This window comes from Malurus melanocephalus, unplaced genomic scaffold (genome assembly GCF_030028575.1).
Source record: "Malurus melanocephalus ecotype Western Australia unplaced genomic scaffold, MMel_1.1 scaffold_65, whole genome shotgun sequence".
In the NCBI taxonomy this organism is placed as follows: Eukaryota; Metazoa; Chordata; class Aves; order Passeriformes; family Maluridae; genus Malurus; species Malurus melanocephalus.
In genome coordinates, this window is record NW_026623297.1 from 2,440,808 (window position 1) to 2,468,374 (window position 27,567).

The following is a 27,567-nucleotide window of genomic DNA, read 5'->3' on the forward strand; positions in this document are numbered from 1 at the left end:
CCRGGCAGAGTGGGCTCAGGGAAGAGTCACAGCAGGCATCATCCTCATCTAGATAACCTAAATAATGTCAGCACTTGCCTTACACCAGCAAATTCAATCACAGTTACTGCCACGTGTAGTGGATAAAATTTTGTAGTCTGGTTCAGTATTTTTTTGGTACAACTGTAATTCTGTGAAGAACAGTATTTCTAAGGATGTACAGGCTGATTGGGAGATTGCAGTTTGTAATGACAACAGAAAAATAATTGTCCCTGTTTCATGAACAGGTTTCAGGGTAGTGTGGCTTTATTCTTTAGAGTTCCTTGCCCCTCCTAATCTTTACTATTAGACCTACTGTATTATCTTTCTATGAAGAACTACTTCAGCTAATGCCCATGTCCCCCTGTTAGTATTCCAGAACTAAGATCCCCTCTCTCTGCAACCTCCTCAAATGATTAATTTTGACTTGATGAATGCATAAGTAATTCCTCCTTCGGCCTCTCACATTGATTTTCTGTGTTTTCATTAAGCCTAATACTTCTCAGATGAAATCAGCTCTATTATCATTGTTAGTTTGCTTCTGGCAGAGTAGCATTTCCATCAGATTCTGATCACTGCAGGAATCCATAACTGTCACAAAACTCCCATAATAAAATTGGACTCAGGGTAAAAAAAAGCCGATAAATCCYACTGTCACAACCAACCAATTAAAAGCCAGTAAGAGATTGCATCTGCTGGGACTACTTGTAATTGATGAGGAATGTTGTAACCAGGCTGATGAATACCTCTTCATAACGGTCAGCTCTTGTGTTACCTGAAWTTATGGATGAAGCCATATATGAGCTATAACAGAAAATACGAATCCAGAGTCTACAAGTGATAATTGGAACAAAAGTGACAACAGGCAATTAYTCCAATTACTAGGGCAAAAAAGGGATTGTCTCCCTGTTGTTGGGATAAAAACACCTGGGAAGGCAAGAACAGACCTAATCCACTACAATTGTTTCTACACAAGCTTTTCAGACATACGGAATTTACAATCCTGTTTCAGTCTCCCCAGTATTCACAGGCAGATAAATATGTAATTGTCATAGATTTATTTTGATATGTGAAAATCCACTATACTCTTTAAATTAGGCTACATCCATCTCAGTGCTTTCTACCACAATACTGTACAGGGTCAAATGTTTTTATTATAATAAAGAAAAATTAAGTCAATATCTTAAAAATTAACAGTTCTATAAAACCAAGTGACTTGAGTACACCAGGAGCTACATATATCAGACCTAGCGGATCTGTTTTAAATCTTACCCACATCTGGCTAAAGCAAGAAGTTACATAAGCCATCAAAAATTTAACATCAGATTAGTATGGTCACAAYGGCAGCAATAAAACTGCCATCTGGAGAAAGAGCAGCGTTCACTTCAAATGCTCAATGAATACAGCACTATTCCATTTTGCTGAAAGCTTCTCACACAGCTTTTTTTGTGCATTACTTTTCTGGTATATAGTATATGAGAGATKAAGTATTCACAGGCTCACAGTACTTTGAGTTGATCAGCAAATAGCTCATCTCTCTTCCAACTTCAATGATTCAGCCCCATTCTGCAGAGTAGCCATAGAGCAGAGCACTTCAGGGGAATGTTCCTGAAAGGTTTCATAGCAGCAGACACACTGCGAGTTCTGTAGCACATCCATGTTGTTAATCTACACTCCTATCTAAACTCCTTCCCTAAAGCAGATTACAACAAGATTAGTGRCTACAGGGCAGGGGAAGAGTTTTACCCTTTTCCCATTGAATTAATGAGAAAATCCCTGAAAACCTCCTTCATAGGACATAAGAGCTGAGCATTTKTTGAGCAAGAAGGAAAAAAACCCMAAGTGTTTGGCAGGTGAAATTCCAGAAGATGAAGTATTGGAGAGCTTCACTCAGTTGATGCAGTCCATAACATGAATCTGAAGTGTGTCCAAATCAGGTAGAATTTCTTCACATTTAGGACATGAATAAACTGAAATATTCCGCTGCTCTGGCCAGTCTTGACTATTAGTTCCTGCAAGCAGAGAAGGTAAATGGCTACCTGTTGTATTACATTAATTTGGTCTCTGCAGCTACCCAGCTGCCAGAATAACCACAGGGAAGCTGCCTGCAGCCAAGCAAAGCTGGTTTAACCTGAACCTGGCCTCGAGAGCTAGAGTAGGGGCTTGCAGTACCTCTTTGGACAAGGTGAGGTGAGTGCTCTCGATCCGGCATCCTGGCTCCGTGGCGACTCTGCATCTCCGCCAGAGAGGTCCTGCAGAGAATAAACAAGTCAAGGGCTCTGAAAACAGATTCCTGTCAACTGGGAGTGTATTTAGTTCACAACTGCTGCTCAGAAACAAGACCTACAAATGCTGCTGCTTTGTGAGATCATGCCAGGGGCCTGCTGAAATCAGGGTCATGCCACTGACACCAGCAGCAGGATTTGGGCAACCACACASCTAGGGAAATGGGTACACTTCTCTGGAAAGCTCCAAGGACTCTCAGCTGTTCAGGGAAAACTGCAAATTTGATTAAAGTAGAAAAGCAAGTTATRCCAGAAAAAGGATTCAGTGTACAATTAATGTGAAATGTAACTTGATTCAACTACTATAGGACTCAGAGCTGTGTACTCACAACTGCCCCTCTTGGAGAAGCAGGAGATATCCCTGGCACACACAGAGCAAGATTAGCTGCAGATTCACTGCTAAAATTGAGGCCAGAACCCCAAAAAACTCACATGGATCAACAGGGAGAGTTTACCAAGCATGAATCATCCAAAATGAAAACTTGCTAARGTAACCAACTAAGAACTAATACGCCTTACAGAGATTCTACCAGAAAATTAAAATGCAAAATCAGCCAATTCACTTTTTTTCTCTTTTAAAATTCAAATTAAACAAGAAATGTCTGCAAAGTTATTTGCTTTTCTGCTGAGATGCTCACAAGACAACGTTGGTCAACTCTAGTACACTGAAGAACGGGAAAATGAAAAGGAAGTTCAGCCAAAGTCAGTCCTCACCGTCCAAGATCTTCAAGGTTTTGCTGCTCTTTTAGCAAGTAYGCCAGCTGGACAGCCAACTGCTCCTTCTCTTCATGGATCTTCTCTCTTGCTGCCCTCTCAGCATGGAAATCAGAACAATAAACYTCCATCTGATCAGAGAAATGAAATCAGGCTGAAAATTTGTAACTTTGACTGAACCATATTCGTGTACTATACATCAAAATCACAAATCTGTATCATTATCTGCATCTACTCAAAACAGCCACRCACTGCAAAGCCAAGACCTGCACTTCTCACAAGGTGAAGAAGACTTAACAGTTTCTGGATTCTGTAAAAGATACTTCAGGTGTCTTCCCTGGGATGCAGGTGTTGTCTCTGCTGTACAGAGGCAGAAATGAGACTCATTACAAGCAGTGAGGAGGTGACTTGACTGATTACGCTGACAACACTGGCTCAGACAGTGGAACCAGCCCAAGATGCCAATTCTCTGCCTTAAATGTGAGGCAAAGCCTTTTTAGTCACTCAACACATGCTGGTTTGAGTAAAATCATCCCTAAAACATATTCAGTGATTCTAAAGCCAGTGGTTCTAAATACATATCTATTCCCAACTTCTGTTTGTTGTGCCAGACTCCAGCATACACAGTTCCTCCTACAGAGCCCCAGAATATAGTGGAAAAAKGCTTGGCAGGAATCTGCAAGGCAAGCCAAGTAAGGGAATTACRCTTTGAAACTGAGCAAACATATTCAGTGTTCCAGAGTGAGCCATTGAATAACTCCTGGTTTCTGAATATTGGATAAGGGAAGTAGCCAGTTTGTGAAGAGCTCATACCTGAGCACGGAGCACAGACATAGTTTCAAGGTCCTCCTCTTGTTTAGCAATTATCTGCTTCATTTCATCTATCTGGAGCTGCTTTGCAGCAAGGGCTTGTTCTGCCAACTCCACCTTTGCYGTCAGTTGTTCCACTATAGCTTTATCCACTCTGTCTAGCTGCAAAGAAGAATTGCGATTATGAGGTGAATTCTGAATATGACCCCCCTCAAAACGACTGTTTGCCTCTTACTCCTTCTGTCCTAGGAAAAGATTCCAATTTTGGTCACCAAAAGAACTTGGGCTAAGACTGCAGTGGTGACTGATAATTTACCTTAAAGACTAGAGCTTTCAAACAACACTGTATTAAGTTAAAAGTTCAGTGGATCCTGCAAAAGATGTTTTCCTAGTTTCTGGAATTACACAGAACAATYTGGCACCTCCATGGTGGTTCAGTTTATTAACAAGACCTCACTGTGGCAGGCATTCTGTTTAAGAATACAAAAATGTTTAGAGGTTTACCTCCCCACTATTTTATAATTAATGCTGCAGGAACACTGATATGCCTTTGTCTATCACTTCTGTCTAAGGACTCGACTCTATGTTGCACTGCACCTTACTCAGAAAACATCATGGAAGTACTGATGTGTGGATAAAATTTTCTGTAACTGACAGCTCAGGATCTATGTTTATCAGGGCAGTGTTGCTATGTTGMATGTCATTATGTAGAAGGGATGACAATTGTTTCTTACCCAAATTTGATCCCAGAGCTGTTGTCCCATCCCTTCCTGCTCACCCCTAATTAATTACAATTTCTTCTTATGATGAGTTTACCTCTTTGAGTTTCATTTCATCAATTTTTTTCATTGCCTCAGTGAGTTCAGGAAGGAGCTTGCTATATGAATCCTGCAGGTTATTGTATCTTGCCCTGTTTATGACAAGAAAAGAGATGAAGGTTTGAAACAATTCTTTGAAATCTAAATAATGTCAGAACTTTAAAAAAAGCCACTATTGCTCCTCGCAAATCGATCTGCATTTCTGGTGAGAAAAAGTCATGCCCCGTGTCTCAGCATCTCTCTTCCAATGAGTTGTGTGCTGCTCYATCCATGGATTGAATGCAAACAAAYGTCCTTACTGATCATCGGCATGTCATATTGAAGAATCCCTCACTTAGTATTTTTATATATGAAGCTCACAAATACTGTTCAAAATGTAACACCTCTCTTAGGAAGACATCCAAATCTTGACTCAGACTTCATGTGAAGGAGAATTCATCAGAAGAACCAGACACAGACTCCAAAGATAATGAGCAGCTTCTGCAGCTACAGGAAGTCTTCCTGAACAGCTTGGAGTAATATTTTCACACTCCTTACATGGACTGCACATGAAAGGGAGCAGGAAGCCAAAGCAAACAGCCTCTTTTTACCTCAGCTTCACCGCACACTTGACTCTCCTAGTGCAAACATACTGTAAGGATTGCAGACCTCTTCATTAATGTCACTTTCCCAGCGCTGTCACCACCTGACTTGTCCCTGCCCTCCAGGATGTGTCCGCATTTACCCCTGCTCCTCAGTGGCACAGCTGTTGTCACTTCTCTGCTTCCTCCACTTGTTACAGCTGGCTCTATTCCACCTTTGACTTCATGATTAAAGGAAGATACAAGTCACAGTTGACAGTCCAAGTATTCCTAAGTGAGGGGTTCAGTAGACGAAAAAATACAGACTTCTACTTCATAATCTACAACCATAACATAGTTTCAAAGGGTGCAGGACACAAAAGTAGTACTTCAGATTCAATTCCCCTTTGACCAGGTTCYCCTGGACTTCGCTTCCTCACTGACAATACCTCCCTGGAATACAAAACCAAGTCATACTCACTTTTCCTCATGTGTCTTGGCTTGTTCCAGCTTGACCTCTGCCTGCATGCTCTCAACCTGGAGYTCCAGCTTCTTGATGGTGTATATCAGCTGCTGCTTCTCCTCCAATTCTGACGCAGCAGCCAAGCTTTTTCTTTCCAGTACCTGACACCTGACACAACAAGAAAAAAAGGTCGATCTCTCCTGATGGATTTTGCCCCCAGGCATATAGCAAATGGAGTATTTGTGTGGTTCACTTWAAAAGCTTATTTTGATGAAGAACAGACAAAAATCTATCTATACACAACCATCAAAAAACAAAGCTATCAAAACCAACATTTGATTTCTTATTATTATGAATCTCAAAGAACAGGAATTTGACAGGAAGCTAAGCAAAAGAAGTGAGAGTCTTGTAAACACTTTTATAACCTACACAATTTTCTTCAAAAGCCCAGATGGCTCTTGTGAAAAGGTCATAACCAGGTCTCTTGGCTTTTTCCTCTAAAGCCAGAATAGGGATTGATTATGTGAAGGAGAAAACAGAAAAGATTTGCCTTTACATCATGAAGGGTTAAAACCCAAATCTTATAATTCAAGGCACTATTTGTAGAACTATGTTGGCAGCTCAGATTTTCTGACAATTGCTGTATTTCTGCACTTCTCCCCTTACAAAGGAGCATTCTTTTACAGCACTTCTATGAAACATTTAAGTTGATATTTATAGAAAAGGTGAGTTTCCCAAGGTGGGAGTTGTCATGCCAGTGTGTACTGGATGTCATACAAGTGTGTACTGGGTGTCATGAAAGAACTTTTGCTCTTCTGAGCCTTACTTTTCTTGTAGTTTCTTCTGAATCAATTCTGCTTCTTTTAACTTCTCATGGGCTTCCTGAAGCTCTTTAAAAAGAGCACAAACTTGCAGATTCAGAGTTTCTACTTCACTGCCAACCTTTTAGAAAAAAAAAGTGAAAATTACACATGGACAATTCAAGATAGTAAAGTTGTAGGCTCTAGAGCAAGTCTCACTCTAGAAAAAACAGCCTAAGTCAGCCTGCACAGTTACACTCTATACTCAGTAATAAGGCCCCATCTACAAGGCTTTACAATTATTCCACACTGCTCTTGACACTGTTCCACTGAAGGTCTACATTTTACCACAAGGGCAGGTAACTTGAGCTCTGCTGACAAGAGCATCTGAAGAAACCCAACAGTGTATACGGAAACAGCTACAGGACAAGCACAAGTGCTGATCTCAGTATCAGCACTTCAATGAGAAGCATTGGGCTCAGGCTGCAACTCAGGCAAAGTTGAGATAAGAGCACAGCAAAACATTAAGACATCATCTGCTTTCCCTAGGAAGGCCATCTCTTGGCCTGACTGCAGACTGGTCTTGTTTAACCAGCCCTGCCCTAAAATACTTATCCTGACCTTCAGAAGGGCACAGGTCTCCAGCAGGTCCCAGAGTATATTTCCAAGTCCCATGCAGCACTTGAGATAACCCACACACCTCACATACAAGCACTTGTTGTTGCTTGTATTATGCAGCTGCACAGAACCAGCATGGATCTCCAGGGCTATGGGATTGCACGCTTGCCTCACACAGAGGTTTTACAGTTGCAGGTGTCTGACTCCAGAGATGAATCCCAACCCCAGCATTCTTTCAAACACTTAGTTGAAAACATCAGRACTAAGTTTTTGCCTGAACCTGTGTCTGAATCCAAGCTAGTTATGCCCCACCATTGTAAAACATCCMACTAAAAACATGAACACACCAAAAGCAGAGGCCATATGAGCTCCASATTAAAGTCTGTTTTACAGTATGCTATCACTGGATTCTGATCCAAAAGCYGAGCTAGTCAGCAACGAGGAAATTCACCCAGTCTAGATGATTTCTGGAGATMAAAATTACTGTATTTCTCTCYRCTTACTGGGCAYRGCCAKGGCAATGAGKTAWAACTGCAGTTATGCCAAGCCTYCCTAATTCTTGACCACCAATCCCACCCCTTTTTGTGGCTGACATAATTTGGAACCACCCTTAACATATCTATTGGAGAGTTCAAAGTTCACTTCCATTCTCTGTGCAGGAAAATTGCCCCTTGCTTCCTGAGTGCAAGCAGAAATCTAGACCCTGAGTTTGCTGACCACAAGAAGTCAGCTGTACATTGTTAAATCTTAGCTGAGGATAGGTACTTACAGCTTCTGAACTCTCTTCTTCCTGCTCAGTTTGTGTCCCACTCTCCAGGCAGTTTCTGGTTTCCTTCTCCAGCTTTGAGAGTCTGGAAAACAGAGGGAGTCRATAATGATGGATTTGGCCTATGTTTCAGGTGAGATTGTGACCATACAAAGATTTCATGCAAGTGATGTACTCTCTTTGTAACATGACAGCACAAATAAAACCTCACAGGGCAGAATGGAAGGCACAGACATGCAGGAAGGCCTGCACAATCATGGGGCTCTTGAAGAACACAGGACAGTATACATTTAATTAAAATGGATGCATAAGTCTGAATGGTGTGGTGAAGGTCATGACATTCAGTCCAAAGGTACTGATCTTTGGCACARTCCAAAACTGCCAACTCTTTGGAAATAGGTCAGTCTGTTTACTAAATCCAGTGATTMATACTGCCTTTATTTTCCTGTGGTATTTTCAGGGGCTGAGGTTTCTAAGAGTTGTTTGGTTATAGCTCATTACCTCTTCTAGGAAGACCACATAGAARCAATTACTGTAACACCAACCTTTCATAGTAGATAGTGTCCAGGAAAGTCTTACYCTGTCTCTGTGAAATGGGGATCTGGCACAGCTACAGCCTGGGGATTTGCCACTCCTGAACAGTTGTGCTCATTTATACCCAGAGAACTGAGTGGAGRTAGACCCTCATATAGGTCTCACTGTGAAAACTCTCAGACAAGTTTGGAATTAACCTTATTTYAGACATTTCTAAGGAGCTTTTGCAAGCTCACACACTGCTAAATGTAGCATGCCARTATCACGAAGAGGACTGTAATCCCRTTTTTAGACACAGTGATTTGGTTAAGGCCCCACACAGAGATGATTCATACAAAMCCAAGTATCTGTGGAGGAGTGAATGGAGAGAACACTCTCAACTAGTCATCCTATCTTTCTCAATAACCCAGAGAAAGTTCAAACCCAAGAGGAAATGGGTAATTTGCCTTAATCTGTGGTGCTTCTTGAAATCATAATAAAATCTATTTTGCCCATGGAAGACAACCTGTGATTTATCCCTATAAGGAGTATCACAAAATGTTGTTACAACTGAGTGCACAGGAAACTTCCCTTTCAAATCACATTGATATTACAGCTTGCTGCTGATCATCCAGAAACTTGGTAACTGCAGCAGCCCTGAAAGAAAGCAGCTCCAAATGCTACAGTGCACCTACTTCATACCTCTCTTTGTGATCCTGAAGTTCCTTCTCAAGTTTTTCACTCTTCTGAGTTTCATTTCTAAGGCAGCAGAGCAGCTGGCTCACAGTTAGCTCCTCAGACTCCAAATTCTTAGATTCATCTGAAGATTTGCTCCTGCTTCAAACCAAACCAAATGTAAATAACCACAGCTACCCCCAGAGTGCCAGAGCAGTCCCTTATCCCTAATACTGGTCTCCAGTCTGAGAGGCCACCATTCCACACAGTGCTGGAAATCAGTGCTCTGAGCAAAGGGCTCATTCCCAATTCYCAAGAGCCAAGACCACTACCCACAGCCTGTGTGCACAAATGAAGGGCTCAGGCCTTCCAGCTGGGGGAACAATTTCACACCTAAGCAAAAGCAGTCATGACAATACAAAACCCAGTGCACTTATTCTGACCTATTTTGCAGCCCTTTCTGCAAAGCGCTGCTGTCTGTTCCTACAAACATTTTTTCACAATAAAACATGGAATATTTCTTATCTCTGCCCTGCTCCTTTACAGGAAAAAAAAGCACGTCCCACTAAAAATAGTCATCAGAAATCACTTTCTTTTTTAAAAACAATCTTTTTAATATTTCACCTTTCTCACATTCTATACCTCTTTTCAAAATCACATAATGCTAACTGTAAAGTGAACTAGAAATAAAAATATACAAAACTCCGAAAAATAGGGTGAGAAAATACTGTATTCTATTACTTCCAYTTTTATGTATATCTAGRCAGAAAGTCAAAATTCCCAAACTATGTGCTAAGATAGGCAGGTTATACTGTGCATTTCAGAGTCTCAGCTGTAAAATAGCATGTGCTAAAAACTTTGCTTTTGTAGTTCAGAAAAGAAAGCAAAGCAGAGTCTTCTGTGTGCTCCCGAGAGCTAGAAACCYCTGGTGACCAAAATTCAATACCCAAAAGGCAGTGTTCAGCCAGGATATTTTAAGTAAATAACTTTTATCAGGGGATTTTTTAGTGCAGTTCTACCCTTACAGAAATAAATCCATCCTGAGTGGATCACATTTCTTTGAACCTCTTAACAGCACCCATCTAAAGTTTCAGTGCTGGACAAAGACACGTGGTGACACTGGAAATATTTTAAGAAGTATGTATGCCCCCTGTTCTTTTAGATATGGCTCAGATACTCTTCCAAAGGTAAGCAAGTTCCACAGGGAATATCTTCCCATACTCRCTGCTCTCACAAGCCACGACTAACAACAAGCTCAATGCTTGCAGCCTGGTCTGTGGTCAGCAACTCTCTCAGTTTCATCCACATTTGTAAGACCTTTTTTTTTTCTCCTACTTAACTACTTATCTGCATGCTGAGGGACATGTTTCTCTGATATTACACTGAAACACTGTTCTCCCTTGCAATGACACAGAAAGTGACAACTTGTACATGGTAGCAGCACAGCTTTCTGGCCTGCTAAATGTCCTTAGCATTTTCCATACCGTTCCCTTTCAAAAGCAAAAGCACAAAGTAAATAAGAGTTCAGCCAAAACCATCTAGCTGCTAAACTGGGCAGTATCCAAAATGGAAAGTTTAACAGTATCAGATGTCTATGTCCATGAGAAGTAAAGGTTCAGCCAGAGGCAAGAAAGTCCCTTGTGCCCTAGAGCTGATGTAAAGATCAAATTTTGAGAAGTAACCTGAACAGAATGCTGGTATCTTAAACCCAGAAACCCAAAAAGCAAGGGCTCTGTTATTGCACYGTGTGTCTACCCCACCATGGATACACTTCAAACCAACCACACACAAACAGGGTCAGATCTGAACGACTACCAGACCTCTGACTCTTACCAACATCAGTATAATTGGGCATAGGACAGACACTCTCCTAGATGGTCTCCAGTGATTAGGAAGGAAGATGCCCCTGCAGCCTCTATCTTTGTCTTTTGTTTGACATCCCTTAAAAGCCTGAAGAGTTGGCAAGTCAGAACATCCATAAATGCCTGGCCAACTGGCCAGAATATGTACTYCCTCTTGTGGGATAGTGAAAATTGGAAGCAAAAATGTCAGAGAGCTATGGGTCTTACCACGTCCTGGGAAGGTAGAGCTACTACAATGGAGGGGTGCAAAGCCAAAGAAAAGGAGGATTTTCCAGTGCACTCATCATAGAAAGAATTCCCTTACATTGCAAATGAAACCCAAGGCAAAAGTCCGAAACACACATATCGCACAAGAACCTACGTACATATACACAGCAACATTACTGGGTATTTCATCACTATTCTCTTGATGTTCCTTTGTAGTTCTATTTATTTCTCCTTCCTAAGAAAGAAAAAAACAGTTAGTTTGGTATTTGGACTAARCAGGACAAAGTTTTATTTATTTAAGGAATAAAGAAAAACAGGGAAAATTGCTATAATGGCAATACAGATAAATAAAAAACCTCCTACAGATCATATCCATGTTTGGAAATTCTTAGTTTAAATATTTCACATGCCTTTCCCTGTATCTCTTCCAGTTGATTAGAGAAGAGGAACAACAATGAGATTTGCCCTTCTCCATTCATCAACAACTTTCACAGCCATTCTCCCCTGTGAAGATGACTGGGCACTACACAGCAAGTCAACAGCACTGCAGGTGTAAGCCTTTAAATCACTCTCCTGCCTTCTAAAAGAACCACTCTTCTTCCCCACTRCAAAGCCCACTCTTTGATGTTTGCAGCCCAAATGAGGATCCTTCTAGCAAAAAAAAAAAAAAAAMMAAACCCAAAACAAAACAAAAAGGAGAATGCATCCCTGAGTTTTCTCTGACAACTACAAACAAGTTTTAATGAAATTATTTTTAATTTCTTGTTGCACATCTACTTTCCAGAGAGAGGATATGTGGGATAGAGGAAGAGCAGAGGCCTGCATTTAACATTTCAGTTTGCCTGTGATGATTTTCCAGATACAGGAATTGTAAAAAGTACATTTCTATGTCTGGGGAATACTCTATAGAGTTTTGCACTTAATTTTGTTTGACTGCATCTCTACTTATCTGTAGGYCCCAATCTCAAAAGAAAATGCCCCTATCTATGCACAAAACYCTCTCTTAAGCCTCTACARAACCAGCAAGACTCATTTTTTCCTCTCCTTTAAATGCCTCTCCCCATTATGAAACTTTCCCTGTGAATTTGTTTCTTCCACATTTTGTAATCTGAGCCTTCTACCTCCTGATAATGCCTTAACAAAACATAGTGTGGATATTCCCAGAAATTCCAACCAAGACAAGATTTAACATTTTTAACTAGTGCAACAGAGGCTATCCATTAAACTAATTTACTTAAAACTTTAAAGTTGAAGGATAAAAACTGATTCCAACTCCTTTACCACTAACTCTTACAAAATACATGAGTGCTCCATGGGAGATAATGTRAGAGASCAAAGAAKCACAGAATTGTTTAGGCTGGTACCTTACTGCAGGTTACTGGATTCCTTTTACTTCCTTTACTTACATTCATCCCAATCTCCACAAAGGAATCCTCTGCTGAGATGTTCAGCTTGASCTGTAGCTCTGAAATGATGGCGAGTAGATCTGCTTTCTCAGCCTGGAGCCGCTGCACCTGSGACTTCAGCTGCCTCACTTCCTTCTCAGGAGCCGTGCAACCCTCCTGGGATAAACACACCCTGCATTAGCCAAACAAAAGGGAACACCAGCCAAGGAGCACWGGACCTGAACACAACAGTGTCCTACATCCCTTCTTCTCTGTTCAGGCTTGCCTGGAAACCCCACTGTACATACCCTTAAACTATGTTTTGGTTCACTAAACAGCAAGTCTAAACTGGGAAACCAAATTAATGAAAATGAACTGAGCATTATGCTGCTGGAAAATATGGGACTGGTTCTATGAATGCACAGTTAATTAGGATGTAAATTTTTGTCTGAATCTCTGCCTTTTACTGCCACATAGGGTATCAGTCAACCTCCAGAATTATTCCATCTTTTCACCCATATCCTTATTCCTCTTTTCCCATATCTAACCATGACTCAAGAAAGAAAAGACCAGTGGGCAACAAGCTYTTCTACACACCCCATTCTTAGCCTTTCCCCACCATCTAGCTTTTTGTATCCCATTTCCATGTATAAATCTCTCCCTGATTCTTTGACCTTCACACTAAGTCCTAGATCCCTTCCCCAAAGTCTCTGTTCTTCAAAGATTCTCCCCAAACTTCTCTCCTTCCAATTAAGACCATCTCCTTCACCTTCTGCCTTTTCCTTTTCTCTAGGATACTCAAAACCCTCTCTTAAGCCTCTACATAACCATCAAGACTCATTTTTTCCTCTCCTTTAGATGCCTCTCCCCATTATGAAACTTTCCCTGTGAATTTGTTTCCTCCTCATTTTGTAATCTGAGCCTTCCATCATCTGATAATGCCTTTATAACACCACATACTATGAATGCAAATTCTGGACTATTCCTGGAGTCTAAATTACATTCTAAACTGCAATTATGCCCAATCTCCAAACTATCTCTGTGTTGACAGTATCTCTCATCCCACAATACCACTCTACCCCTCTGACCTGCTGCTGCCTCTGATTTTGTGCTTATACTGTAAGAGGATGCATTTAGAGTCAGTCCCAGTGAAGGAGAAAGATTTTAGATTTCTCAAGCAGGTTGGAAAACTCTGGCAACAGCAGACTTTAAGCATTCAAAGTACAAGAAGTTTTACAGCATGTAGAAGGATTGTAAATCCTCTATTTGCCCTTTAAAAAAAACCCCAGATTTATGAAWTTCTGCATTTTCTTGACAATTCTGAGACACAACTTTCAGTCTGTAAAGATTGTGTAAGCAATATTTACACAATCACAGTATTTATGACTTTCCTTCCCCTTGAAACTTCTGAGCTTATTGGCAAATTTTGATTTACATGCTGAAACATTTCTTACAGAGTTCCATAAAACAATCTGGAGAGGAATGTAGAGTGACTCTGTTGAGAGAAAGGTTAATATACTCAGCCTTCATCAAACAACTGAGAATGCACATGGGCACTGGAGATACCAGACATCAGAATGCATCAGTTTGGCTCTGCATGGAACTTCTTGTTAAGCAGCTTTTCATGTGACCATGTGGGACACAAAGCAGGTTTTGTTTTGATAGGCTTTGCCCACAGATGCCTTTAGTACCACCTGCAAAATGTTGCCTGGCTACAGTGCAACCACCTGCAACATTAGAAATGATGTGTAACAGAGCCAAGGGCAGGACACAAGAGAAAAAGCTCAGTCACTCTCAATGGAACAGCAGACGCACAGATCTAATCTGACCTCAGTAAAAGAGCTTTCATAAAAGAAGACTGATATAATAAAAATAGATGGCATGTAATTTTTTTTTTGCTTGTTCACATGTCAACTTCTTCCTGAAAACACACTCCTGGAAACACAATACAAAAAACAATTAAATGATCACGAGAGACAGATTATCTAAAAGCCAAAGGGAAGGATAAAATCAAGAGATATCCAATAACAGATGAAAAATTAACAAGAAGTGCTAATTCTTGTTTTGYAAAAAGGTTAATTATTAYTGTTTATTAAATGTTAATGAAAATGTAAATTATTTCAGGTGTGCCATARTTTTCTGTTACTACACTTTGAAACRTCTTCTCACTTTATAAAGTAAGTCAGGTCAAGACCACTTGTTAGAGCTAAGGATAAAAATGGAGTTGTTAAAAAATCTCCAAAYCTCTGTAGTGTGATGAATCCTAGAATCACAGAAGGGACTGAACACTCCAGAATTTCAATTCAAAAGCATGTCAATCCAACCATTACCTTATTTACTATTTCAGCTCCTTCTTTTTCCTTTAAGCTCTGAAGTTGCTGCTGTAGTTGTTCATTTTCAATGCACTTGGCCTGCAAGCACTGCTTCGCCTCCTTAAACTTTAATTCATAAAATTCTCGTTCTTCTTTCTGCTTCTCTCTCCAGGTAGAAAGTTCCTCATATCGGTCCTTCATAGCTTGGTTGTGCAACTTCATGGCTTCTAAATGGTAGCCAGAGACAGGACATTGAATCACATTAATATTCTGTCCATGAAACAGCAGATTTCCACTACACTGAGCTCAGCATTCTTCAGTATCAAATGGGTTGGCAATAATTGAGTATGAAATGTGAGCCTCTGTCTGTTGTACCTTAAATACCAAACGAAAACTAAACTTATCATAGTCTGTTAGCACTACAATAGCATTAAATCCACTGCTGAGATCACATGCCCACACTTGCTGACTTCTTGACTTTTTCCTAAACTGAGAAGCCAGAAACATTGCTCACAAGAGGTACTTGGTACCTTGCTGTGTGTGGTTTTTACATGACCGGCCCAAATGAAATTGCTGAACTGAGCTTCTAATACTGAGACTTGGCAAGGGAAAACACCCTAAATTGGTAAATTACTGCATGGAAGCCAATGATATCAATCAAAATGTCTCAAATATGCTCAACAACGCTCTTCTTCAATATTTGATTGCAAGCATTGAAAACATATTCCAAACAACTTAGAGCCAAGTCAGTTCCCTGTATGTAACAAAGTCGGTATGTAACAGTATCAGTCTTACTATTGCAAAAGATTTTTAGGCTGAGTCAATGGAATTATTTTAGACATGCTTTTTTTAAAGCAAACAACCCAAAGCTGGTTGCTTAAACATCTTTTATACTTGTATTTTCTAGTAACTTCTATTATGTCCTAATGTCATATTATAAAGTGGCCATAAATCCTTCAGGTTATGAAAAAAAAATGAAGTCTAGAGAGTGATTCTGCAAGTTATGAGTTACAGCAGCTGTAAATATGTCCCAGAACATAATCTTATATGATATAGGACCTTTTAGTAACATACCAGAGGTACTTTTACAAACAACTTTCCTGCTAGATACCCRCGAGACAGAAAAATTGGACCAGGTCCAAAAATGATTCAGGAAGAATTTAAACACCAGTGTAAGATCACAATACAGGAGATATGTGACTTCATGCTCTGTTCTCATATAAACAGTGAAATACCTCTGTCTTTCACACAGAAAATTCTCAGATCCCCTGGATTTTGCTCYAACCATTTAAAATAAAAAATGACTGACACCTAAATTCCTGGGGTCCAGAGAAAAAAAATCTATCTCACCCAAAGGACTAGGAATTTTCAGGAAAAGCTATTGGTTTCCCCCAGATGTACCCTGCCATAGCCACCACTCCTTCTGGAAGCATGGAAGGTACAGTACCCATCCCTCCTGATACAGCTTTGGCAAAATGTTTCTAATGGAGCCAACAGTTCTACAATACGAACCAAAAAAAGCTTTTAGAGATTGATGAGCAAAAGGCATATCATAGGAAGAGATTTTTCACCTCACCTTCTAAAATATCCAGTGCTATACTGCTCATATATAAAATTCTAAAGCAAGTAAGTCACCCCTACATTGGACTGCTCTCCCACTAATCTTCCACACCAATTCAATTTCATGTGTTCTATCAAATATCCTATTTATGTGTCTTACCAAACTGGCACTGTCACTTGCAGAGTCGTTTATACAGCAAATGCTACCCAGCAAGGGCAAATAAGCAMAGAATTCATACTGATAGGACAAAACAAACACTTCAGAAGAGACTCAGGGCTCTTRTATTTCAAGATCAGCTCACGTGAGCATTCACCTTTTAACTCATTGTTCTCRGTGATTAGTTCTTTCATCTGCTGCACCATCTCTTCTGGGGTGTAGGTGTTAAGGGCTGAGGCAGCCATGCTGTCCACTCCATTTTCCATTTTACTCTTGGAATGCTCTCCATTTTCAGCAGGACGGCCCTTCAACTTGTTGGACATCTCTGAAGCAGCTATTAMAAAGTTTGCCAAGAGAAAATTCTCAATTTCTTGTCCAATTACAAAGAAAGCATAATCACTCATAATACACTCATTTTATTAAGACACGCAAGCCACATGCCTTGTCACAGTACACAGGCACCTTCAATCGCTCTGATCCTGCTACATCAGAGTATCCGTGTGTCCCTCATGGGCCTAAAACACATGACCCCCAAGAGTCTTTCGGGCTACCAACRCTTCTTCAGGAGCCCATTCCCCTGGGAATGAAAGGAGATCCCACCTGGCCCACTCCCTTCCCAGCCCTGACWGCATTCGGGCCCCGCCACCCGCCCGGCCCTGTCACTGCCTCGGCTTTGCCTTTCACGCCGAGCTCCCATTTCCGCTGATTTTTAACTTTCATTTTCGCTTTCTTGTCCCCTTTTCCCGTTTTCTGGCACACCGCGCTGCGGTGTCGGGGAGGGTGCGGGGCTCACACCTTTCGCCCAGGTACAACCGCTCCGTCCCTGGGCCAGACCGGCCCCCGGGAGCCGCGAAACAGCGTGTCCCCGTCTTGTCCTTCCTTCCCGCAGGCCCACCCTTCCCGCAGGCCCAACACGGATCCGCCGAGTCACCGGGCGAGCCCGGCCATGGYGACCGCCATCCCCCCGCTCTGGGCTGCCTCAGGGATCCCGTCCCCGCTCACCCCTCACGGCGCGCCCATGGCGGCGGCGGCCCCGCTCAGCTGACGGACGGACTGCCCGCCCTCCCCCGCCGTCCCCGCCTCCTCCTCCTCCTCCTCCTCCTCCTGCTGCTCCGTGGGGACTTCCCAGCTCCGCACTTCTCACCTCCCGGCCCCACAGCGTTCGGTTCCCTCAGGCTCTCCCGGCTCCTGCCCCGAGGTCTGCCGGCCCAGCGGGAACGGCAGCCAAATGCCCTCAGGAGCAGTAAGGTCGTGTGGGGAGCACTGTCCCTCAGGGGGTAAAATCCTGCCATGCGGGTCGATGAGGTTGGAAAAGACCTCTCAGACCTTCCTAGTTCACCCTAGGACCGAGCACCAGCTTGTCAACCCGACCATGGCACTGAGTGCCACGTCCAGGCTTTCCTTAAACACCTCCAGGAATGGTCACTCCACCACCTCCCTGGGCAGCCCGTTCCAATGTCGAATCACCCTTTCTGTGAAGAAATTCCTTCCAGTGTCCAACCAAAACCTCCCCTGGTGCAGGCTGAGGCCATGTCCTCTCATCCTGTTGTTGGTTCCCTGGGAGAAGAGCCTGACCCCACCTGGATACACCCTCTTGTCAGGGAGTTGTAGAGAGTGGTAAGGTCTTGAGACTCCTCCAGGATAAACATTCCACCTCCCTCAGCTGCTCATCACAGGATTCACGCTCCAAACCCTTCCCCAGCTCCATTGCTTTTCTCTGGACCCCTCTGGGTCCCTCAATGTCCTTCCTGAATTGAGGGACCCAGAACTGAGCGCAGAACTCGAGGCGTGGCCTAACCAGTGCCCACTAAAAGCGGGAGGAATGGCTCCTCCTGGCAGGAGGCCTAAAACACAGGATCAAGAGGCGGTGTGAAGTGAACAAAAGGGAACGTTATTGCACATGGCATTTTAGTGATTTTTGCCACAGGATCAAATCAATTATGGAGGAGTTTGCCATGCTGTGGGGATATAGTCCATTAATGGCTGTCAAATGACTTGGCTGGATATGGTATGTGGCCCTGGAAGCCTTTAAATGCCAGATTCCAGGGATGGGGTTAGCTGGGGTCGTTCACCCTGCACAGTGCTTTGTGACTGTGCTTAGCAAGATGCAGGCCTGTGTTAGGAAAATTAATCCACAAGCACCAGAGGTTTATGTCCAAAAAGGAGACAGAGGAGTCCTGCAACTTTATTCATGAATAAAGGGAGAGGTCATGGGCATTTCCCATGGGGTCTCTCAAATTCATAGAGGACGYAGCCTCTTTTATCCTAATTTCCCKGACGCAGTTCCCTCTCTCTTTCCCCACTGGCTGAGGTACTTGAGAGTTACAGACACCCCCAAATGCCTGGTGAAACCCCTCTTCTATCATACATTGCCCCCCCTTCAATATACATCTCTGTGTCTCTGCTCTGGTAGTTTATTATCATAGTCTGAGATAAGTCAATCAGTGGAATTCCTATGGAAATCCTTCCTATTGTTTCTTTTTTATCTCCCAGTATCAGCCTTATCTCACCCCAGAGTCAGAGTTTGTTTGTAAAGACATTCCCTTCTCCTTTCACCTGGAAGTACCTCAACTGCCTGCTGATGTTTTGGTTCCTTCATTTACAATGTGAAAAATGCCATTGTAGCTAAAATGTCAGTTTCTGATGTGAAAAATACCAGTCTTCCATTAGATAAAGCCATGGCTCGAAAAKAAGCTCTTTTGATTTGAAAATGCTGCATTGCCATCTCCTAGGAGTTGTGAACTGTCTGCTGTTTAATGAAATTGTGCCTTTCCACCGGCTGGTCTCCCCAGCTGCCCTCCAAGTGCCACTGCCAGGGATTCCCCAGCACGAGGGAGAGTAGGAAGGTGCCTGTCAGATGATGGACAGTGGACACTGGCAGGGAGCAGATCTTTTACAGGTTCAGCATTTAGACAGGGTGCAGCTTACAAATCTCCTGAGAAATAAAGCCAGCAATAMTTTGGGACCACCTACATGGCAAAGAACAGGTCTGATAGCAGAKTTATGCATGCTGAGCCCATAATCCWTGTGCTTTCTGCTTATRCTACTAATGACCAGAGTCTGTCCCCTTGTAGGTACAGAGAGATATTCTCTGTGTGAAGGAGTGCAATCTTGGAATTACTGTCATCTCCCATCACTGCATCTATGACTGGATATTAGACAGGAGTGTGCGGGAGTTAGAGGGGAAATAAAGGTACCCTCTGTGAGACTGAGGAAAAGAATTACCAGCAGTTCATCATGGCTTGTTCTTTGAGCTCTGAACTAAATTCTGGAAGACAGCGAGACCTTACTGCATGTGCAGCAAAGAAAATTAAATTGTACTTGTTAGAGGAGTTTAAGRAAACATTTGCTATTTTTTTACACTCCTGATAGCTGTTTGTTCCCTCAGTAATCAGGTCTGATTTTAGTACCCAGAATTAATTTTTGGGAACAGATCTTATTTAAACCACAAATACCCAAGTTTTGGAGGAGCAATTTAGCATTTCTGTGTGTGCTTCGGTGCCGGTAAGATGTATGTATCTTACAGTTCTTTGAAAGGAATCCAAATGCAAAAACAGTCCTTGCTTGCAGTTGTAAAATGGAGGTGGGTTGCCTGGTAGCAGAAGTAATRTATCTGATTCCAATTGGAATGAAGCACTTTGCTTTTTAAAAGCCAAAGAAAAATGAGAGTCCYTGTAGATATGGAGAGAAATAACCAAAGAGGCCTTGTGAAAAATAAAAAAATATGAGACAGTCTCTTTTATTTACATGAAAGAAAAAATGGCTTCTGTCTAAGGAAGATTGAAATGTTTGCACAAAACTCCTGTTGCACATCAGGCTTGTGGGAATACAAGGGATAAAGCAATTGTTTGGGCCTACCTATTTAATTCAAATTTTTTTTCACCTCAGTTTCTTATGTGATGAATCCTTTTGTCCATTCTTTAGGTTACACATTGCACATAGAATGGAATGTGTGGGCTCTTTGTAGGAAGGAGATCTGTTCTGGCTCTCCCAGTGAGTGGTCTGAACTGCTGGGCTGATTTAGGAGTAGCCCATCTATCTATGCTGTACTACACAGATAGTAAATATTTGGAGGTAGGAGGTATAAAAGTGTCCAGCTTTCTGCAGACCACTCCACAATATTTGTTTGCAAAAATAGACCCTGGTCAGCTCTGGGTCTGAGGGCTCAGATTCAGTCAAATTAGGAATTTCCCAGTAGCAGCTGAGCATGGAAAACAGTCTTTGCATACACCCTTACTCCCTGGCAAATGTGGGATAAATCAGTTTAGCTTAGTCTGAAATGATGGAGGATTGTGCCRAATTATCACATCAGCCTGGGCAAGTAGCTTGGATACTGTTTTTGCAGTTGTCTGGGAGCTGAGTCCTGAGAATCAGCCAAGGTTTGAACTTTGGAAAGCTTTTGTACAAAGAACACCTCTATGAATATCTCGACATATATACACTTAGGACTTGTGTTTTATCCATCTTTCTGTCTGTTGTGGATTATGGGGAACTCATGTGTCTCTGACTCTCTTATGTTTGCTTTACTTTTCCTGTCTTTCTGGTGCCAGCGTTGCGTTTCTGCACCTGACTGTTGCTGCAGTGGCTGCTGAAAACTCCTGATTTTGGCCAGGATCCCACTGATAATGTACAAACATAGCCCAAAGACTGACTTCTCTTTCAGGACACAAGAATATGCTCTGTACTGGTCTGGATTGCTTCCTCTGAGCTGCTCAAGTGCCTAAAGAGGCTTTGCTTTATTCTGCCTCAGAGCTATCTACAGGCCTGTGCAAGAACTACTAACCTTGATTAATAACTGGGCCTGTTGCCAGCGTAAATGCTGGAGTGTTTGCTGYGACTTCAGATTTGCTGATTAAGCTTAATTTCCAACTGACAGGTAATTTGAAAACACCATAAAGATATGTTCTTTGCTGGCTTCAAGCAGATTAAGTGGGGGAGAGGGGCTGTTATAAAGCACATCCAACTTCTGTAGTCAGCAGCACTGTGTGATGAATGTCACCATAACCTAGAGAGAAGTAAGATAATGAAATGCATTCATTTCTTCCAACAATTAAGTGCTACCATGCCTGGAAAGGGCTCAGAGCTGGCTGGTAAAATTTACATTAAGCAGTGTCAGGCCTTGGATTATCGTCTACAGTAAAATAAAAACAAACAGCATGAAAGTCACATGTATGATCTGAATGTTTATCTGCCATTGACAGATGGTATGATATGTTAAATCTGGGATCATCATGGATTTTTGATTATCAGTCCAGTATTGACCCTATTTCTATTGATACTGGTCTTACCTTCCAAGGAAAAATCATCAAAAAGGAAGTCCAGGAAGCCAAAAGATCACAGAAACAAAAGTAAAAAAAATGTGACCCAAGGTCCTGTTTTCAGTCTAGTAAACCTGCTGTGGGCAGGATATGTGAAGCAAAGTTACTTTCAAAGAATGTGTCCAACTAGCTGCCTTTGGCCYGTTCTGCGAGTTTAACTCAGTGTGTTGTGTACCTCTTTCCCTCCCACACACAGCCAAGTGGATAACTTTTTTTTACAACTGCAGTTATATAACACTCCTGTGCAATGAYACAGGAGGCTAAAGAAGCTCTACTACAACTTTTAGGTGATCCAATGCAGAGAATGCTGGTATGTAGGGAAATTGTAACATCATGCTTTTATTTGTCAGATTTTCCCTTCCTCAGGTGAGTTGCAGTTTGATTGTGCCAAGTTGCTGGAATTCCTCACCAGMAGCTCTGATTTCTTTCTTAAAACCAGCTCATTCTGTCACCAGTCAAAAATACTATCTGTAATTTTTTTTTTCTGATAAATTCAATGATTACAATCAAACTAGCAAAAACATCCCACTTATCCTCAGCCATGAAAAGTATTCCACACTATTTCCTCTAAGTACCTGGCCCTACATTATAGGACCTCTGATGACAAAGTAATTTTCTGCCTGTCAGTAAGGTACACTTTAYGGAGAGAAGAAGAGCAAAATGTTAACCACAAGTAGTCTGGTGGTTTTGTGATTCCCTTTTTGCAGTGCAGATGAACTGACTCATGAATGTGGARTAACTACCACAGACAGCACTGTAGGATCCTTGTTCAGGCTGTCTTTTCCTTTCGTGACTGCTCAGCAGATACTGGTGATGACTCAGGATGCAGTACATTTCACTCAACAGCTGCCCTGCCAAAAATAAGATGGATAAATGTGCAGAAAAGCTAAAAGCCGAACTGACCACTGTCCTCGTTTTCTCTTTCCAATAGATGGCAGCAATTCTCTTTCCAGATCATCATCATCAGTTGAACCGGTCAGGAGTTCCAGAATACCGTAAGAGTTTAAAAACACAGGCATCTTTGCCCTTTTCTTTTGCTCTTTCTAASTGTGAAATTTGCACCAAGAAGGCAGCAGACGGGTAAAATATCTGAAGCCCTTGGAATGTGGCACTGCTGCCAAGTGCAGCTGTGCCAGGAAAACACAGGCAGATCAACGAGTAAACGTGACCCAGGGCTCAGAGATGGGGGAGGGAKGCTTACTTATGCCTAAGGATGGTCAAAAGTAAAAGTGGGGCTATTTTAGGGTATTATTGAGAGGGAATTGGAGAGCCATGGAAGGGTGGAATGGAACGTGAGGATTCCGAGTCAGATGGAGATGTTTTGGACAGCCAAGGAGCAATGACAGTGCACCTTGTGGAGGAGGAATCACACACAGTGGACTGTCCAGCACAGCAGGCTGCCTTGGAAGAAGTGTTTATGTGTTTTAATGTTTATATAAGTCTTCAGGAGGAAATTAAACCAGAATGGAGCTGAGGAGGCCTCTATTCAGAAAGTACTGTGGCAAAAATCTCTCACAGATAAGGTTGTTTTTTCTGTCCTGAAATGCACCTGTGTTCATCATTAGAAAAGAACAGCTCCATACCACCATCTGGGCCATGGGGAGAGATGAGCCAGGCTCTCATCATACATTATGACATGAAGAAAGCATTTCCAGCTTCCTGRTTGCAAAGAGATGGTCAAAATAAAAATATTTGGGTATAACTTTATTTGAAATGTGAAAAAGCATTACATAATTTAAAAAATATTATTTTCAAAGGCATAGCTCTTAACTATAGCCTGGAGGCAAATGAATTCTTTGTTAATTTTACCACTTAAATCCTTTTAAAAAATCTCTAATGTTTTCTGTCATACACATCTCTTATTTTGTTTTTACCTCAAATGTCTTGCTAGGATTTTTGGTTGAAGAGCTCTTTGACTCCACAAGCTGCTTTCCTGCTAAATGTGGAAAATGTCACTCTGGTGGGTTGTGTAATTGCACTCATCACTATTTGCCTTTTTACACAATCTGAAGGAGGGAAATGGTGCTACCCTGGTGAACTGAGCTGCACTGGCATTTTTGATGGGATGCAGGAAAGACAAACCACAAAAAGCACAGTTCCAGAACATTATGGAGATTGTTACAGTACAGAGTTTCCCAGTAAGAGACCACAGATTACACTCCTGATAGGAGATAACTGTTTTTTTTCCTAGGGTATCTTCTGGGTCTGCAAGCCATGAGCCCCAAGCAGTACTCCAGAGGATGTGGGACCATATCTTCATCTTGTTCTTGACATACTGTGGCTTCTACTAGGTGGAAATGAAGCTTGCAAGCACACCTCATAAACTGCAGTATTTCTGTGGTAATTTAAGGGATATTCTCATTTTGCAGCCTTGGCTTGTCCCTGTTGTGATTGTAGGAATACCCAGCATACCCAGGAATATAGCTCCTTGCAAGGAGGCTTGGAGTGCAGTTTGTATGGTGCTTGAGACAGCACTGCCACTGAAAGAAGTGCAGGTGGAGACATACAGACAACCAGATCAGAGTGTACCTCGACAGAGGTTTTTAACCTGGATCAGTTTTTACCTAAAACAGTTTCCCTTGGGCTGACCCGATGTAACTTCAGCAGAAGACTCTGGAGAAGTAACCTTTGAACCTCTTGGTCCAGAGGAAGGCAATGAAAATTAATGAAGGGCTGGAGCACTTCCATGAAGACAGGCTGAAARARTTGGAGTTGTTCAGCCTGGAGAAAAGAAGGCTCTRGGGAGACCTTACTGAGGCRTTTCAATACTTAAAGGTGTCTTGTAAAAAAAGATGGAGAGAGACTTTTTAACAGGACCAGCAGTGACAGAATGAAGGAAAACATTTTAAAATTGAAAGAGGTAGGTTTAGAGTGCACGTAAGACTAATTTTTTTTGAAAGGAAGGTGGTGAAACTGGCCCGAGTTGACCAGAAAAGCTATGAATGCCCCWTTCCTGGAAGTATTCAAGGCCACGTTGGATGGGGCTTTGAGAAGCCTATCTAGTGGAAKATGTTCCTACCYATGGCAYTGGGAGAGTGRTGAATACTGGGAAGGATTTAGTTTGCAAGGAAAAATAGAAGAGAATTTTTCTGAGACTATTCGAGGCACTAAACTCAGACTGGCACTTTCTGCTTTTCAGACAGATGAGGGCGCTCAGCACTTCTTAAGTGATTTTGGTGTTTTGCACATTCGGGCTTTAAGTTACAGCACTAAAATTCTCGAATCAAAGTGCTGCTGCTGAGCAAAGCCTGTACAGGGCTCAGGCTCCAACATTGCCCGTAGCTGAAAAATGAAAGACCCAGAGCTGGTTAAATAACTGCTTATGCGCTTCAKTTCAAGCATAAATTTAATGCCTTAATTTTTAATGGCATCTTGAAAGAACTCTTTGATCACTGATTTCCACTTCTGAAGCAGYAGGGTTTTGTTTATTTATTACAATTTCAAGTAGCACCATAAAAGTAGAACTGGAGAAAAAYGTTATGCTCACATACCTGGATATTTATATTCTGGTCGTCTTCTGTCAGCTTTCTCTTCATCCTGGTTTTATCCTTGTCATTGGGATCTGCTTCTTGRCATGACATACTTTTGCCAGAATCACCACCTATATCTGTCCTGAATTTCCAAAGAACTGGCCTCTCTTGTGGTGGAATCTGCATTTTGGGCACATCTGTTCAGGTCTGGAAAAAAGACACACTGACTTAATTTCACCCAGACCATGATGCATGRTTCTTTTTAGGGATCTTTAGTATAAATCAGATTTCTCTGTATTCTCATTTATCTTGCATTGATTTCTCTAGCTTGTTCAAGCTTCTTAAAATAKTTCTGTGGTTTTTGTTTATTCACCACTTTTTATTAGCAAATCCTTAATTCCTTAGTGCTTCTAAASCTCTTAAGACACAAAACAATTCTTCTGATTTGTTAACTCTTATTATTACTTCTAGTGGTATGAAAAAAATTAGTTTATTTTGATGAAATATGCTTAATACATACACTTATTTTATTAAAGTCAAGTAATTACTGGAACTAAAGTCTTGCTTAGTTGGWTGCCTCATGTCTTTAGAAGAAAGGTTAATCTACTTATTGTGGCAGTCATTTCTGTAAGTTTTTTCAGCTCTGAAGGGACATCTTGGCTTAGAAATTTAAGGATTTTTGTGTCAGTCAATTGCCTTGTTTTCATCCACAGAAACTTTGATTTGCATTTTCAAGCACTGGTAATTMAATTAAAGGACCTGTGACTTGCAARGCAATTTGACATTGGGCATCTAACTTATCTCTCTTAGGTACACTTGTGTATGGTGAATTTTCCCCAAGTGGAGATAAACTGTCTTAATTTAGGGTTTGTTTATGACCATGTAGCTGTGATAGTGTCTCCTAACTTGAGCCTYWAGGCAWGTCATGGGCCAGCTCATTTGTTTTKKTCAGGTGCTTTGGCACATAAGAATCTACATTGCATCATGGAAAAACGTCTTCCTTTTTGTTTTCTGTGACCACACAGCCAGGCTGCATCTGGCATGGGGCCTTCAGGAGGGATTTCCCTTTCATCCCCAAGCACAGGACTTGGCTCCTGACCTACCCAACTCCTCGCTGTCCCCACCGAGGGATGAAGCACAGAAAAATGATGCTGCAGACAAATGGCACAGCACTTTTCTCTTGTCCCATTGCACTCTTTACTGAGAAAAAGTAATTTCTCAGTACTCATAATGTGGGATTCACAACCCATCTCAGCATTTCTCATTTTATTGAGATAAAAAAATGGCTTTGGCAACACGTAAGTTCCTCATGGTACAGCTGGGCAGCACACAAACCATCTGCTTTCTCCACATGAGGAAGTACCTGGGTATTAAAGGGAGAGACATTGGAGCATGCAGAAATCAAGTCCAGCTGCCTGATGAGATGCAGACTGATACCCAGATGTCAAATGGTTGAATCCATGTTTCTGCCTGTCAGCTCTGCTGGGGGTGATTCAAAGTGGATTTCTCAAGGGGTAGTCTGTGGGTGTTCCCAGTGGCAAGTAATCTCTCTCGTATGTCTTCTACTTAACAGATTGTCTATATTGTCTATCTACTACCTATCAGACTCAGGAGGCTGTTTGAAGGGCTTGCACCTCTGGGCAGGTCAAGATCTCACGGGTGTGACGTGTGAAGACTGTGAGATGCAAGAACACAAGGCACAGGTATTTTATCCCTCCTGCCAGTCTTTCTGCCTCCCTCTGCAATTTTGATCTTCTCTCTTCAGCTGGGACCAGATCCAGATGGGGTTGATGGYTGGAGGCTCTGTAACCAGCTACTCTACAGAGCTAGACTGAGCTTCCCGTATCAGCTGTAATCCACAGACAGCCACCACTCTAAATCCCTACTGCTTCCAAAAGTGACAGCCAGCCAAGGAACRAAGCAGATGAGGGAGCAGACCTTATAATCAGGTTTACAATTTGGTCAGTTATTATCATGACTGCAATAAGCTAGTTACAGAGATGGGAACAAGCTGGTGCTATAGAAAGCCAGCTATAAAAAGTGTGTTTYTAGACATGCTGAGTTCTGTGAGGACAAACAGCCTATTAAAAKATCTTGTTAACACAGAGGTTGTAGCCTCAAAGCTGATGCTTGTTTTATATGCGTTTTATTTTTCCCCTCATTTTCCCTTGCTTGTTCCTTTGCTGTCTTTTGTAAAGGAATATTGTTTTATTTGGGTAGAGTATTGGATAATAGAGTATACAGGAAATAAACACT

General features: G+C 41.9%; 1 protein-coding gene across 1 annotated transcript; it reads right to left on the reverse strand.

Annotated features, from left to right (window-relative positions):
- Positions 1–1,152: 1,152 nt before the first annotated feature.
- On the reverse strand, positions 1,153–17,596 carry OPTN (optineurin). Its single transcript, XM_057366456.1, has 14 exons — positions 17,526–17,596; positions 16,681–16,857; positions 14,834–15,033; positions 12,516–12,671; positions 11,268–11,344; positions 9,068–9,202; positions 7,856–7,937; positions 6,495–6,610; positions 5,687–5,836; positions 4,644–4,737; positions 3,831–3,989; positions 3,018–3,148; positions 2,191–2,270; positions 1,153–2,030 (listed from the first exon to the last, which is right to left on the reverse strand). The coding sequence occupies exons 2-14, from the start codon at positions 16,844–16,846 to the stop codon at positions 1,909–1,911; spliced, it is 1,668 nt and encodes a 555-aa protein (XP_057222439.1). The 5' UTR covers positions 16,847–16,857; positions 17,526–17,596; the 3' UTR covers positions 1,153–1,908.
- Between the last annotated feature and the right edge of the window lie 9,971 nt (positions 17,597–27,567).